Source organism: Anomaloglossus baeobatrachus, chromosome 5 (genome assembly GCF_048569485.1).
Source record: "Anomaloglossus baeobatrachus isolate aAnoBae1 chromosome 5, aAnoBae1.hap1, whole genome shotgun sequence".
In the NCBI taxonomy this organism is placed as follows: domain Eukaryota; kingdom Metazoa; phylum Chordata; class Amphibia; order Anura; family Aromobatidae; genus Anomaloglossus; species Anomaloglossus baeobatrachus.
This window is the reverse complement of record NC_134357.1, coordinates 449,019,144-449,035,589: the sequence shown is the minus strand read 5'-3', so window position 1 is coordinate 449,035,589 and position 16,446 is coordinate 449,019,144. Positions and strand designations below refer to the sequence as shown.

Genomic DNA, 16,446 nt, shown 5'->3' with positions numbered 1-16,446 from the left:
TATAAATAACTATAATGGTGTTATAGCTTACAATATTCAATATTGGTGAGAAGGATTAATTATCAGTTTACAAAAGAAATCCCCTAAACAAGTTTTTATTGATAAAAGTTAAAATATTAGGTCCCCTGAAAATACAAAAGACCAGCCAATGACCAATTAAAAACTCAATGGTATGTAAAGTCGTATATCTGTAGGATCAATATGGATTTTGTGAAGCATTATCTGAGCATAAGTGTATACAACAAGTATACAAAACGTAGTTGTGTACTTCTAGACAACACTAATGATGTACCGTATTTTTTGGATTATAAGACGCACTTTTCCTCCCAAAAATTCGAATGTAGCTTCCCGGGTGCTGCCGGCGCTGTTGTGTGCATCGGTTCCACTCTGCTCTGCGCGGCTGGTGTGTTCTGCTTGGCGCACGGCTGGCGGTCATTCTGAAGATGTCAGCGGTCCGAGATTCAAATAATGGCGCCTAGAGAGTCAGCACCTGCGCAGATGGAGCTCTCAGCTCAAGCTGTCATCTGTGCACGCGCTGACTATGACCGCCGTTATTTGAAGCCCTCACAGAGCAGAGTGGCATCACCGGCCCCGGCACAGAGCAGAGACCGCAGTATCTGGGCCTCCTTCTGTACCATTGCCAGCATCACTATACTCCAGTACCTCTCCTGCCTTATGTGACCCCCCACTCCGCTGCTGCCCCCTCTCCCTGGTAAGACACCACCAGATTATAAAACGGACCCCATATTTTTATTTCACCTTTTTTTTTTCTCCAAATTTGGGGTGCGTCTTAAAAAATGAAAAATACGGTAATTCACTGCATGGACACGGATGGGGCCAGACCAAACATTCAACACCCCCTGTGCGATTCCTGCCGGGCACTGATCGGAGCTGACAGATGTGACAGGCCCCTTGATACAATGGGGGAACCAATCGATCTCAATCACTCACTCTGAGTGTCCCTTTGGCTATCAGATGCCATTTGTACCCAGTATCATCATTCACACCAAAATATCATAAGAGCTCTAGACCGGAGGATGTCAGGAAACAGATTCTTTATTGTGACGTCAGAGCAGAAACAGGAGACCTCCATAGATAAAAGAGAAGCTGTTTAATGTGGTTGTGTGAGGTGGGGCTGCATGCGGCACAGACAGGACAGCACCTGCCACATAAGGGAAGAAGCAGACGTGGCACTGCAGAGCTGGAATGACATTTGGCAGGCTGCGCAGTGCACGGGCACACGGCTCTGGAATGGTTAGAGGGTACATTACGAGCGCTGTCCTCATCCCTCCAGTGCACTCATCGGGGTGGGGGGGTTATCTTCAGCAGGTGATCAGAGTAACAAATGTTACTTGCTTTACAGAGCTCTGACATTTCTGGCTTGGAGGAGGGGGCAGTAACTGGTGCAGCCACCTTTCCCCTTCATAACAGCATCCAATGGGATTGCACAGTAATGCCCCAGAGTAGGAAGGCAAGAAGGCAGCATGTGGAAGTGTGGAGGGTAATAGGGCAGGCTTTGTGTCCACTGTGTTCTGCACTCTGTTCACACGGTAGTATAGTCATCGGACGCACCTTGAAGAATCAGAAGAGAAAGTCAGATACAGAATAGGGGAAGTTGTTTCCCAGCAAGTCACGAGGGCGAGAGGTGTACGGAGAGGAAAGGGTCACTGATGACAGTATGGAGAAATCAAACAACTGTTCTGGGAACACTAGCCCGGAGCTAAATCCTGTATTAGACTCCAGAGCTGAACTCACTATTCTGCTGGTAGAGTCACTGTGTACAGACATTACATTACTCATCCTCAGTTATATCCTGTATTATACTCCAGAGTAGGACTCACTATTCGGCTGGTGCAGTCACTGTGTACATACATTACATTACTTATCCTGTACTGATCCTGAGTTCCATCCTGTATTATACTCCAGAGCTGCACTCACTATTCGGCTGGTGCAGTCACTGTGTACATACATTACATTACTTATCCTGTACTGATCCTGTGTTACATCCGGTACTATACTTCAGAACTGCACTCACCATTCTGCTTGTGGAGTCACTAGGTATATACATTACTTATCCTGTATTGATCCTGAGTCACATCCTGTTTTTTACTCCAGAGCAGTACTCACTATTCTGCTGGTGGAGTCACTGTGTACATACATTACTTATCCTGTGCTGATCCTGAGTTACATCCTGTTTTTTTACTCCAGAGCTGCACTCACTATTCTGCTTGTGGAGTCACTATGTATATATCACTTCTCTTGTAATGAAGAGATTGTATGTTACAATCTGCATTATGCACTAACTGCGCTTCAGAGCTCACATCTCCCAGCATGCACTGCTTGTTCAGTGATCAGAACTTCGTGATTTGCATTCTGGTCATCATTAAACAGTAGCAGCACAGTCATCTAACAAAAGGGAAAGCTAGCTGCTCCCTGCATTATAGGAATGGATACTGGATGTGTGACGACAACCTTGCTGACTGTTTCCAATAACAACCAGAATTGTGAATGCAGCTGTGGAGTATAATTCAGTAAGATGGTGAACAAAAACCAATATACTATACAGATACTTAGTGAATACCCTTCATTGGTCTTCCCTAGACGTGGTGACACACAATATACTTACCCACACGCTAGGGTCAGGGTGACCCTCACTCCAATCGCAGCAACTCCACTTCGAAGATAAGGGTGGCATTCGGTGGGATGATGCCAGGGTGACCTGTGCAGCCATATGCATAGTCAGGGGTGCAGGTCAGACGTGCTTTTTGACCCACGCTCATCTGTAATTTGAAAAGCAAAAGGAATTAATCTACAAGGAATCTACACAAAACATGGGACAACCGGAGATAAAGTGTCCATTCCCCGCACCTGTGCCACTCCTTCTTCCCAGCCGCGGATCACCTCATTCCTTCCAACGCAGAAACGGAAGGGCTTGTTACGGTCAAGGGAAGAGTCAAACTTCCTTCCATCTGGGAGATACCCTGAAATGGAGACAATTTATAAATCTGTTTTCATTGATTCCTTCTGCAGAGCTGTCAATATACAAGTCATATCTCTGATCAAAGGGGGTCTGAAAACCAGTGGTACCACCGATCAGCTGTCACCAAGTACCGCAGCAGACTGAAATACAGTGCGGTGAGCTCACACAGCTCAGTACGCCGTCTAGTGGCCGATGAGGGTACTGCAGCTCAGCTAACAGCAGTCCCCCAAGAAGACGTTCGTGCTGGCTCAAAAAAGAATTATCTGCTATGTTCAAGATTTATTTAAGTCAGTAAAAACAAACAGTCTTGTAAACATCCAAAAATACCCCCAGTAGTCTCCTAATATTTCTTACAGCTGAGGGTACGTTACAGATGTACCTGAATAAGAATGAGTTACACATCAGCAGCACAAATCTCGCTCCTGTCCCGAGTTTGTTACAATGTACAGTGCTGGCCAAAAGTATTGGCACCCTTGCAATTCTGTCAGAGAATACCCGGTTTCTTCCTGAAAATGATTGCAATCACAAATTCTTTGGTATTATTATCTTCATTTATTTTGCTTGCAATGAAAAAACACGAGAGAATGAAACAAAAATCAAATCATTGATCATTTCACACAAAACTCCAAAAATGGGCCAGACACAAGTATTGGCACCCTTAGCCTAATACTTGGTTGCAAAACCTTTAGCCAAAATAACTGCGAACAACCGCTTCCGGTAACCATTAATGAGTTTCTTACAATGCTCTACTAATTTTAGACCATTCTTCTTTGGCAAACTGCTCCAGGTCCCTGAGATTTGAAGGGTGCCTTCTCCAAACTGCCATTTTGAGATCTCTCCACAGGTGTTCTATGGGATTCAGGTCTGGACTCATTGCTGGCCACTTTAGTAGTCTCCAGTGCTTTCTATCAAACCATTTTCTAGTGCTTTTTGTAGTGTGTTTTGGGTCATTGTCCTGCTGGAAGACCCATGACCTCTGAGGAAGACCCAGCTTTCTCACACTGGGCCCTACATTATGCTGCAAAATTTGTTGGTAGTCTTCAGACTTCATAATGCCATGCACACGGTCAAGTAGTCCAGGGCCAGAGGCAGCAAAGCAACCCCAAAACATCAGGGAACCTCCGCCATGTTTGACTGTAGGGACCGTGTTCTTTTCTTTGAATGCCTCTTTTTTTTTCCTGTAAACCCTATGTTGATGGCTTTTCCCAAAAAGCTCTACTTTTGTCTCATCTGACCAGAGAACATTCTTCCAAAACGTTTTAGGCTTTCTCAGGTAAGTTTTGGCAAACTCCAGCCTGGCTTTTTTATGTTATGGTAAGAAGTGGGGCCTATTGATTTTTAATAATGCTTCATGCAGACAAACACAGGGATGCAGAGGGAGGAGAGCATGAGGACTTTCTGCACTATGGCATAAGCACTGCGGGTGAATAATCAGCTGTCTTCCTCTAACCGCATGGACCTGGTAAAGATTTAGAAGGTGCACAGCGCTCTGCTACATGCTGACTGACTGCAGGTGCAGTTTAACATTGAACGGACCCGCTGAGAAAACCATTGCCAGGATTTTTTTCATATGGTAAGCAGTGCTATGCACATTTCACCTTCTACTTGCACTAAGAAGTGCGGTCTTCCTGGGTATCCTACCATACAGACCCTTTTCATTCAGACGCCGACGGATAGTACGGGTTGACACTGTTGTACCCTCGGACTGCAGGGCAGTTTGAACTTGTTTGGATGTTAGTCGAGGTTCTTTATCCACCATCCGCACAATCTTGCGTTGAAATCTCTCGTCAATTTTTCTTTTCCTTCCACATCTAGGGAGGTTAGTCACAGTGCCATGTGCTTTAAACTTCTTGATGACACTGCGCACCGTAGACACAGGAACTTTCAGGTCTTTGGAGATGGACTTGTAGCCTTGAGATTGCTCATGCTTCCTCACAATTTGGATTCTCAAGTCCTCAGACAGTTCTTTGGTCTTCTTTCTTTTCTCCATGCTCAATGTGGTACACACAAGGACACAGGACAGAGGTTGAGTCAACTTTAGGCCTGTTTCACACGTCAGTGATTCTGGGACGTTTGTGCTTTTTTTTCTACGTACCAGAATCACTGACACATGCAGACCCATTATAATGAATGGATCTGCTCACACATCAGTGATTTTTCACTGCACGTGTCTCCGTGCGGCGTACACGCGTGTCCGTGATTGCCGCACGGAGACATGTCCATTTTTTTCTGGCATCACTGATGTCCCATGGACCACGCAGTGGTGTGATCCGTGAAACACGTGCCAGAAAAAAAAACGTGCTTTTAAAATAAAAATCATTTTTACTCACCCGGCTCCAGCGATGTCCTCTGCAGCCCGTGCAGCCTGCTGCTTCTGAGCCGGCTCATTACTGTCGCGCATATTCATGATGCACGACACAGCCGACCCGGAAGCAGCTGCTGCGGGGGGTCAGCGCCGGCCGGATGCTGCACCGCAGGAGCGATCAGCACCATGGACAGCGGGAGCGCGCACAGGTGAGTTAATCTCTAAGAGCTATCACGGGCCACGGAGAACGGAGCCCAGACTGCACTTAGACAACCCACGTGTGCCGTGATTCACGGCACACGGAGGGACATGTGCGTGTTTTACACGCCAGTGAAAAACGTCAGTGTTTTTGACTGACGTGTGAAACGGGCCTTAATGTGAACTGGCTGCAAGTGTGATTTAGTTATTGCCAACACCTGTTAGGTGCCACAGGTAAGTTACAGGTGCTGTTAATTATACAAATTAGAGAAGCATCACATGATTTTCAAAACAGTGCCAATACTTTTGTCCACCCCCTTTTTATGTTTGGTGTGGAATTATATCCAATTTGGCTTTGACATTTTTTTTTTTTTCATTGGAGACAAATTAAATGAAGATAATAATACCAAAGAATTTGTGATTGCAATCATTTTCAAGAAGAAACTGAGTGTTATCTGACAGAATTGCAGGGGTGCCAATACTTTTGGCCAGTACTGTATCAGTGAAGGAAAAACGTAGTAAAGCGGGCTTTACACGCTACGAGATCGCTACAGCGATCTCGTTGGGGTCACAGATTTTGTGACGCACATCCGGCCGCTGTTGCGATGCCGTTGCGTGTGACACCTATGAGCGATTCTTCATCGTCGCAAAAACATGCAAAATCGCTCATCGGTGACATGGGGGTCCATTCTCAAATATCGTTACTGCAGCAGTAACGAAGTTGTTCCTCGTTCCTGCGGCAGCACACATCGCTCCGTGTGACACCGCAGGAACGAGGAAGCTCTCCTTACCTGCCTCCCGGCCGCTATGCGGAAGGAAGGTGGTGGGCGGGATGTTCGTCCCGCTCATCTCCGCCCCTCCGCTTCTATTGGGCGGCAGTTCAGTGACGCTGCTGTGACGTCACTGTGACGCTGAACGAACCGCCCCCTTAGAAAGGAGGCGGATTGCCGGTCACAGCGACGTCGCAGGGAAGGTAAGTAGTGTGACGGGTCCAGGCGATGTTGTGCGACATGGGCAGAGATTTGCCCGTGTCGCACAACCGAGGGAGGCGGGTACGCACGCTGGCGATATCGGTACCGATATCGCAGTGTGTAAAGCGGCCTTAAGGCTATGTGCGCACGCTGCGTTCTGGCTTGACAAACTACAGCGTTTTGACAACTGTAAACACTGCGTTTGACAAAAAAAAAAATGCATCCAAAACGTATGCATTTTGAATGCATTTTGGACAGTGCGGTCCCACTCAGCTCTGCTACATCCCCATGTCTGGTTGCTAGACAGAGCCGCGAGATAAGAATGAACTCGGATGAACTTCACCCGACTTCATTGTCATCCCCTGGCTCTGTCTGTGTGCTGCAGCCTGATTTGCGGTCACCAGTGAAGGACTCACTGGTGACCGCAAATCCCCTGAGTGACTGAAGTGAGTGATCAGCGGTGCCGTCAGTCAGGTTACCCGCGGCCAGCTGGAATCCTCCACCTGAGACAGCAAATCACCTGAGTGACGGCACCGCTGATCACGTGGCTCACTTCAGTCACTCGGGCGACTTGCTATCACAGTTGGAGGATCCAGCGGTGGCCACGAGAAAGCTGAGTGACGTCATCGCTGATAGCGCGACTCACTTCAGTTGCTGCGTGGAGCTCACAGAGAGTGGTCGTGTTCTGTGGCCGCTCCTGTCAGTTTCCGATGTAGCAGAGATGAAAGTGTCGTGGGATCTTGTATGGATTACATCGGACCTGGATAAGTGTTTGGGGATTAATAAAGTGGTGAAAGAGGGTGGTTTTTGTCTTTTATTCCAAATAAAGGATTTTTTGGGTGCATGTGTTTATTTTCTTGAACTTATAGATTAATCATGGGAAGTATCTCATAGACGTCTGCCATAATTAACCTAGGACATAGTGGCAGCTATGGGCTGCCATTAACTCCTTATTACCCCGATTGCCACTGCACCAGTGCAATTCGAGATGAGCCAGGTAAAGTCCCGGGACTGTCGCATCTAATGGATGCGGCATTTCCGGGTGGCTACTGGCTGATATTTTTAGGCTGGGAGGCTCCCCATAACGTGGGGCTCCCCATCCTGAAAATACCAGCCCTCAGTCGTGTGGCTTTACCTTGGCTGGTATCAAAATTGGGGGGACCGCACGTTTTTTTAAAATTATTTTTTTATTGTACAGCACGATATAGATCCGCCCACCGGCGGCTGTGATTGGTTGCAGTGAGACGGCCGTCACTCAGCATGGGGTCTGAGTGCAACCAATCATAGGCGCCAGTGGGCGGGGAAAGCAGGGAATACGAGATGGAAAAACGAGCGGCCGGCATTTTCAAAAGCTGGCAAAGCCGCCGGAGCAGTGACAGCCGTGCAGTGCAGCGCCGCGCCGGTGAGTATGAAGGAGGGAGAGACCGACTGACCGAGAGAGAGACCGACATTGACAGACAGAGACCGAAAGACCTGCGTTTTGTCAAAAAAGCATACTGAACGCAACAAAAATGCAGTGCAAGCGCACAGCTAAACATTTTGGCTGCATTTTGCCACACCTCATTGATTTCAATGGGTGGAAAATGCAACCAAAACGCACAAAAGAAGTGGCATGCTGCTTTTTTTTAAACGCATCGATTATGTCAAATATTTGACACTAAAACGCAACGTGCGCACAAAGCCAAAGTCTGGCTAGCTCAGGCTGGGTACAGTCATACCTTTCACAGTGGAGGGATTTTTTCTTGGGTACCTGAGGAGGGGTGATTTGGGGGGGGGGGGTGTTGTGGGTGAAAAAGGGAGAGGGGAATCATAGCGGACTGGGGTGTTTTATCACATTTTTAGCCTCCTCCATCATCAAAACTGTCAGTACACAGTCCACGGTTGGGAATATTAAAAATACCCACAAGGAAAAGTCTAGTGAGAGGAAGTGCGGCAGGAAAAGGGGGGGGGGGGGGAAGACAGCAGGAAGCACAAGGCAGCGCGATATCCTGTGCTGGAAAAGATGGAGCCGACACAAAGGAAAAAACAACAGTCTTTTTGCCAATTTTTCTGCCAACAGTCTTTTTTCCAATTTTTTGAGATTTGGAGGAGGATCTGGGAGTTTCAGCTCAGTTACTCCATGTACACATAGCACAAGATTAGAAATGGGATCTGATTTTGTTTTTCCACCACCCCACTCTGGTCCATGGCCTGCATGTTGCACTGTCTGCCTGATGAAACCACTAGGGGGAGTATGCTGCTTACAATGTATCAATCCATATACAGAAAGCTCCCCCTAGTGTTAACTGCAGGTAGAGGTTACACATTTATTTATATCAATGTATAAAATGAACATTCACTGATAAATCACGATAGAGGCTTCAGTAATACCACATACAATGATTGCAACAGAATTAATAGGACCCTATGGAAATACAGTGGAACCTTGGATTACGAGCATAATTGGTTCCGGGAGTAAGCTCTTAAACCAAGTTACTCTTATATCAAAACCAATTTTCCCATAGGAAATAATTGAAATGCAGACAATTCGTTCCACAACCCAAAAATATTTACTGCATTTAGACAAACTTATTACAGTTATATAAAATAATGTACTGTATTCATATAAAATTATTACAGTACACTAATACAAAATACTGTACAGTAAAACCATAAAAAAATAAACTGCACGTTAGCTTACAATAGGATTATTGCTGTGTGGGAGGTACAATATAGAGAGAAAAAATATGTATAAATATGACAACCTTTATTCTAGTACAATACACACAAAAAAAAACAAAAAAAAAACCACACCCCAAATCTATTCTTCCCCAAAATAAGGGCAGAACCAAGCCAAATGTGGGGAAGGAATACTGCCCAGGCTGATTACAGTACAAGCAATGGTCTGTACTGGTTAGCAGAAAGTACAGTACTGTATCCACAAGTGCAAATTGATAGACATGCTGTATAGTATATACTGTACTGTACAATGGTATACAGTACAGTCCAGAAATGTACCTCCAGAGCAAGTCACAGGGCGGTGAAAAGACAGAACCGGAAGTGTGCACGGTATTTTCTCTTCTTGCAAATCATTGCTCTTTAACCAAGTTACAAATTTGTAAAAAGCTTTGCTTCTCTTGCAAAATGCTCTCAAACCAAGTTACTCTTAATCCAAGGTTCCACCATATACAGAGCATCTATAGCACAGGCTGATAGGTGGGGGGGGGCACTTATGTGCTCAGATCATATGTAATCGCTCTGCACTATTGTGAGGATTTACCCACAGAATATGAATGAGCCCCCCATGAACTCCCAGACTCACCGACATAGTGCACCACAGCTTTCTGGCCCTTCTTTGGGAATGTCTGTCCTGAGGAGGGAAACAGGGACATGGTAATCATCACAGCAAATAGATGCACACGACCCTATAGCGGCCATATTTTACAGTCTGTGTTACAGCTGCCATTCCCGGCCCCAGTCTCCTCAGCCTAACAGGCATATATGATGCTGGCAGCTCGGGCCATGAGATCTGCATTTGGGTAAAAGCAAATTGCAGCAAATAAATTCTATTATACAGATCACAGAAACCATTAAGTCATAGTGTATTTAAATTACTGATCCTGAATTATATCCTGTATTATACTCCAGAGCTGCACTCACTATTCTGCTGGTGCAGTCACTGTGTACATGCATTACATTACTGATCCTGAGATACATCCTGTATTATACTCCAGAGCTGCACTCACTATTCTGCTGGTGCAGTCACTGTGTACATGCATTACATTACTGATCCTGAGATACATCCTGTATTATACTCCAGAGCTGCACTCACTATTCTGCTGGTGGAGTCACTGTGTACATACATTACATTACTGATCCTGTACTGATCCTGAGATACACCCTGTATTATACTCCAGAGCAGCACTCACTATTCTGCTGGTGGAGTCACTGTGTACATACATTACATTAATGATCCTGAGTTACATCCTGTATTATACTCCAGAGCTGCACTCACTAGTCTGCTGGTACTGTCACTATGTACATATGTTACACTACTTCTTATGTACCAATCCTGAGTTACTTTCTGTATTATACGCCAGAGCTGTACTCACTATTCTGCTGGTGGAGTCACTATGTAGATACATTACATTACTTATCCTGTACTGCTCCTGAGTTACACCTTGTGTTATACTCCAGAGCTGCACTCACAGTTAGCCAATCTAGCCATTCCCATGTGCATGAGATTCAATAACAGCATAGATTGCTCTTCTGTCGTTACAATATATCTGTGCAGATAAAATGCACTTGCCTATTCAGTTGACAGATAATTGTCTAGAAGGCTGTGAAAAATGTAAGATCAGTGTGAATTTTCCTAGGTTTTGGTCTCATCTTAGGCTAGTTTCACACTTGTGTTGAACGGTATCCGTTGCATTGCGTTGTGTGACGGATGTGTTGCATATAGTGGCACAACAGATGCAACGGATCGTACAAAACAACGGAATCAGCTTCTTTTTTTTTTACAGTTGTACCGGCCGCAGACTATTGTGAACGATCAGCTGATCACCCGGCTGCCGGGCGCTCAGCTGATCGCTCACAGCAGCCGGTCGCCAGGTGATCAGCTGATCCCTCGGCCGGCGAGAATATGTGCGGGGGGCGGAGTGCTGGGTGGATGGAGCCGAGCGGGGCCATGGCGCTGAGGACAGGTGAGTGTGTGTGTGTACGTACGTACGTACATATGTGTGTGTATGTGCGCGTGCGTGTACGCGCGTGTGTGTGTACATGCGGAGTGGAGTGCGGGAGGGGGCGGAGCCAAGCGGGGAAGTGTCGGGCTCCCTGCACACGTAGCCAGGGTAAATATCGGGTAACTAGTCAAAGCACTTTGCTTGGTTACCCGATATTTACCTTTGTTATGGGTGCAGGGAGCCAGAGAGAGCATGCGCAGTGAAATCCTAAGGATTCCGCTGCTCAAAAACGTTACATAATGCGTTCCTCCTGCTCGGCGGAAATAACGCAGCGTCGGCCAGCGAAGGCAATGCAGGTCCTTTTGGCACAATCCGTCATCCATACAAGTCTATGGGAAACAGCGGAATCCGTTAACGGATTCCGCTGTTTTCCAAAAGGGCGGATTGTGACGGAAGGAAAAAAACGCAAGTGTGAAAGTACCCTAATTCGGCTTCAGCAGAGGAATCCGTAAGACAAACAAAGAAAAAAAAACCGCTCATTCGAATGAGCATACCCAACTATGTAAGAGAAGCCTCGCGGTGCACAGGTTCAGGAGTTTGTAAGTTTCTAATAACACCAATGAGTAAAGCAGCACTGCAGTGTTATCTTTTTCTTCTCAGCATTGGACTGGCGCTTTAAATATAAGGCTCTGTGCCCACGTAGCGTATTTTCATGCAGTTACGCTGCGTTCTGCACCACAGCACAATCTATGAAGATTGTGCCTAATCCATGCCCACATGGCGTATTAGAACACTGCGTTTTGCATGCTGCTGAAGCGCTGCGTTCTAAAAAGCAACATGTCACTTCTTTCCTGCGCTCTGCATGCAGCCCCCGCTCTGTCTATGGGAGAGGCTGCATCCAGAGTGCATGAAATCGGCTTTTCATTCCGCAGTGTTTCTGCAGCGATTTGAAGCGCACGTGTGCTGTTCAAATCGCTGCAGAAATTTCTGCTGGAACAGCGCAACGTGGGCACATAGCCTAACAGTCACCTGTATTATATTCACCCTCTGGTGGCTTTATCGTTTTTTTCGCTGTGCCTGTTACTTCTGACTGGTTGGAAGTCAGACATTACATCACAAGCTCTCAGTGCAAGTCTATGAGAGCCAGAAAAAGGCTGTCATAGACTTGTATTGAGTTGTGACCTCCGGAGCTCAATGAAACACTGAGGCAGCCGGCAGGTCACAAATCACAGGAGACCGATAGGAGCGGTGGAGACAGAAAATGAAGATGCTGGAGGGTGAGTATAAAGCCCCCCGTCACATTTAACTACTTACCAGCGATTCCGAAAACGTTGTGACCTGATGGGGATCGCTGGTAAGTCGCTGGGAGGTCGCTGGTGAGATGTCACAGTCAGACCTTACCAACGATGCAGTAACAATGAGCGACCTGTATAACGATCTCTGCTGTCATTGGGACCCTGTCACACAGTGTCAAACACAGCGATGCGTCCTGCCCAGCAGGACATCGCCTTTGAAGAAAATGGTCCAGGACATTCAGCAACGACCGGCGACCTCACAGCAGGGGCCTCATCGCTGGTAGGTGTCACATATAACGAGATCGCTGCTGCGTCACCAAAACGGTGACGCAGCAACGATCTCATTAGCAATCTCGTTGTGTGTGACGGGGCCTTAAGACCGAGGCAGGGGGCTTACAATGAAAGCACCACTGCAGGACGGAAAGAAAAAAAACAAAACACTGGAGTGGTGCTATAAAAGAAGAGAGCGGTCCAGTTTACTGGGGTTTTGTGCTTGGGAGACGCTCCATACGTCACAATTTAATTACATGCATCCCCCCTCCCCCGTACATTATACAGTCTATTACAGGCACCTCCCCTCCCCCTGTACATTATACAGTCACCTCACCTCCCCCCGTACATTATACAGTCTATTATTACAGGTCCCTCCCCTCCCCCCATACAGTATAGTCTATTATTATAGGTCCCTCCCATCCCCCCGTACATTATACAGTCTATTATTATAGGTCCCTCCCCTCCCCCATACATTAAACAGTCTATTATTACAGGCACCTCCCTCCTCCCGTACATTATACAGTCTACTGTATTATTACAGGCACCTCCCCTCCCCCCGTACATTATACAGTCTATTATTAGAGGTCCCTCCTCCCGTAAATTATACAGTCTATTATTACAGGTCCCTCCCCTCCCCCCCCATACATTATACAGTCTATTATTACAGGTCCCTCCCCTCCCTCCCCCCCATACATTATACAGTCTATTATTACAGGTCCCTCCCCTCCCCCCCATACATTATACAATCTATTATTACAGGCACCTCCCCCCGTACATTATACAGTCTATTATTACAGGCACCTCCCCCCGTACATTATACAGTCTATTATTACAGGTCCCTCCTCCCGTACATTATACAGTCTATTACAGGTCCCTCCCCCCGTACATTATACAGTCTATTATTACAGGTCCCTCCCCCCGTACATTATACAGTCTATTATTACAGGTCCCTCCCCCCGTACATTATACAGTCTATTATTACAGGCACCTCCCCCCGTACATTATACAGTCTATTATTACAGGCACCTCCCCCCGTACATTATACAGTCTATTATTACAGGTCCCTCCTCCCGTACATTATACAGTCTATTATTACAGGTCCCTCCCCTTCCCCCCCATACATTATACAGACTATTATTACAGGTCCCTCCCCTCCCCTCCCCCCGTACATTATACAGTCTATTATTACAGGTCCCTCCTCCCGTACATTATACAGTCTATTATTACAGGTCCCTCCTCCCGTACATTATACAGTCTATTACAGGTCCCTCCTCCCGTACATTATACAGTCTATTATTACAGGTCCCTCCTCCCGTACATTATACAGTCTATTATTACAGGTCCCTCCCCCCGTACATTATACAGTCTATTATTACAGGTCCCTCCCCCCGTACATTATACAGTCTATTATTACAGGTCCCTCCCCCCGTACATTATACAGTCTATTATTACAGGTCCCTCCCCCCGTACATTATACAGTCTATTATTACAGGTCCCTCCCCCCGTACATTATACAGTCTATTATTACAGGTCCCTCCCCCCGTACATTATACAGTCTATTATTACAGGTCCCTCCCCCCATACATTATACAGTCTATTATTACAGGTCCCTCCCCCCGTACATTATACAGTCTATTATTACAGGTCCCTCCCCCCGTACATTATACAGTCTATTATTACAGGTCCCTCCCCCCGTACATTATACAGTCTATTATTACAGGTCCCTCCCCCCGTACATTATACAGTCTATTATTACAGGTCCCTCCCCCCATACATTATACAGTCTATTATTACAGGTCCCTCCCCCCGTACATTATACAGTCTATTATTACAGGTCCCTCCTCTCGTACATTATGCAGTCTATTATTACAGGTCCCTCCTCCCGTACATTATACAGTCTATTATTACAGGTCCCTCCCCTCCCCCCCTATACATTATACAGTCTATTATTACAGGTCCCTCCCCTCCCCCCCATACATTATACAGTCTATTATTACAGGTCCCTCCCCTCCCCCCCATACATTATACAGTCTATTATTACAGGTCCTTCCCCTCCCCCCCATACATTATACAGTCTATTATAGGTCCCTCCCCTCCCCCCCCACATTATACAGTCTATTATTATAGGTATCTCCCCTCCCCCCGTACATTATACAGTCTATTATTATAGGTATCTCCCCTCCCCCCGTACATTATACAGTCTATTATTATAGGTATCTCCCCTCCCCCCGTACATTATACAGTCTATTATTATAGGTATCTCCCCTCCCCCCGTACATTATACAGTCTATTATTATAGGTATCTCCCCTCCCCCCGTACATTATACAGTCTATTATTATAGGTATCTCCCCTCCCCCCGTACATTATACAGTCTATTATTATAGGTATCTCCCCTCCCCCCGTACATTATACAGTCTATTATTATAGGTATCTCCCCTCCCCCCGTACATTATACAGTCTATTATTATAGGTATCTCCCCTCCCCCCGTACATTATACAGTCTATTATTATAGGTATCTCCCCTCCCCCCGTACATTATACAGTCTATTATTATAGGTATCTCCCCTCCCCCCGTACATTATACAGTCTATTATTATAGGTATCTCCCCTCCCCCCGTACATTATACAGTCTATTATTATAGGTATCTCCCCTCCCCCCGTACATTATACAGTCTATTATTATAGGTATCTCCCCTCCCCCCGTACATTATACAGTCTATTATTATAGGTATCTCCCCTCCCCCCGTACATTATACAGTCTATTATTAAAGGCACCTCCCTCCCCCATACATTATACAGTCTATTATTACAGGCACCTCCCTCCCCCATACATTATACAGTCTATTATTACAGGCACCTCCCCTCCCCCCGTACATTATAGTCTATTATTACAGGCATCTCCCCTCCCCCCGTACATTATACAGTCTATTATTACAGGCACCTCCCCTCCCCCCGTACATTATACAGTCTATTATTACAGGCACCTCCCCTCCCCCCGTACATTATACAGTCTATTATTATAGGTATCTCCCCTCCCCCCGTACATTATACAGTCTATTATAGGTACCTCCCCTCCCCCCGTACATTATACAGTCTATTATTACAGGCACCTCCCCTCCCCCCGTACATTATACAGTCTATTATTACAGGTACGTCCCCTTCCCCCGTACATTATACCGTCTCACGGTACTTCCGGCCGTATAATTCCTGCTCCCATCTCCCCCGCCGTTATAACGGAGCATCACATGACATGTGTCCCGCCTCCGCCCTGTGCAGCTGATATTACCGTCCCCGGGGCAGATGGAGTCCACAGTTACTCCCATACTGATCACCGTTACACACAGCTCACTGGAGACAAGCCGCCGCCGCGCTGGGATACCCTGAAAACGTAGTGACGTCAGCCACGGGAGGGCACTTCGATCTAAAGCCGTCTCTCATTGGGTCTCCTTCACAAAACGTTATGATGACGTCACGACGCCGGTTCATTCCAAGACGCTTTGTTTGTCAGGTAGGAGACAGTGACGCTCGGAACGGCCATTTCCAATACTGGCAGGTTGTTCGTTCTGCGGATACTTGAAAGCTGGAGTCAGAGGGTGGGGTTCCAGGTTTAAAAATGGCCGCTCGAGCAGAAAGTGGGACTTATGTGCGGTCACGTGACTCCAAAGCCATGAAGGAGCCCTTTGTTGTTATAACAATGTGCTCGGTATGAGGAAGGAGTCACCGCTCCCAGCTGCTATGTGCGGGCATAGACTGACAACAGGG

The 16,446-nt window shown here is 46.5% G+C and overlaps 1 protein-coding gene across 1 annotated transcript; it reads right to left on the bottom strand.

Moving 5' to 3' along the window:
- Positions 1–1,038: 1,038 nt before the first annotated feature.
- Positions 1,039–16,085, bottom strand: FKBP1A (FKBP prolyl isomerase 1A). The gene is made up of 5 exons (XM_075350507.1): positions 15,971–16,085; positions 9,756–9,803; positions 2,869–2,981; positions 2,627–2,780; positions 1,039–1,572 (listed from the first exon to the last, which is right to left on the bottom strand). The coding sequence occupies exons 1-4, from the start codon at positions 16,005–16,007 to the stop codon at positions 2,652–2,654; spliced, it is 327 nt and encodes a 108-aa protein (XP_075206622.1). The 5' UTR covers positions 16,008–16,085; the 3' UTR covers positions 1,039–1,572; positions 2,627–2,651.
- Between the last annotated feature and the right edge of the window lie 361 nt (positions 16,086–16,446).

Bases quoted from the DNA above. Each gene is read 5' to 3' on its own strand.
- FKBP1A (XM_075350507.1), bottom strand. From the start codon at position 16,007: ATGGGAGTAACTGTGGACTCCATCTGCCCCGGGGACG. The intron at 9,804-15,970 runs GTAATATCAGCT...TTCCCTCCTCAG, and splicing joins CTCCATCTGCCCCGGGGACG to GACAGACATTCCCAAAGAAG. The intron at 2,781-2,868 runs GTGCGGGGAATG...TTCAAATTACAG, and splicing joins GGGAAGAAGGAGTGGCACAG to ATGAGCGTGGGTCAAAAAGC.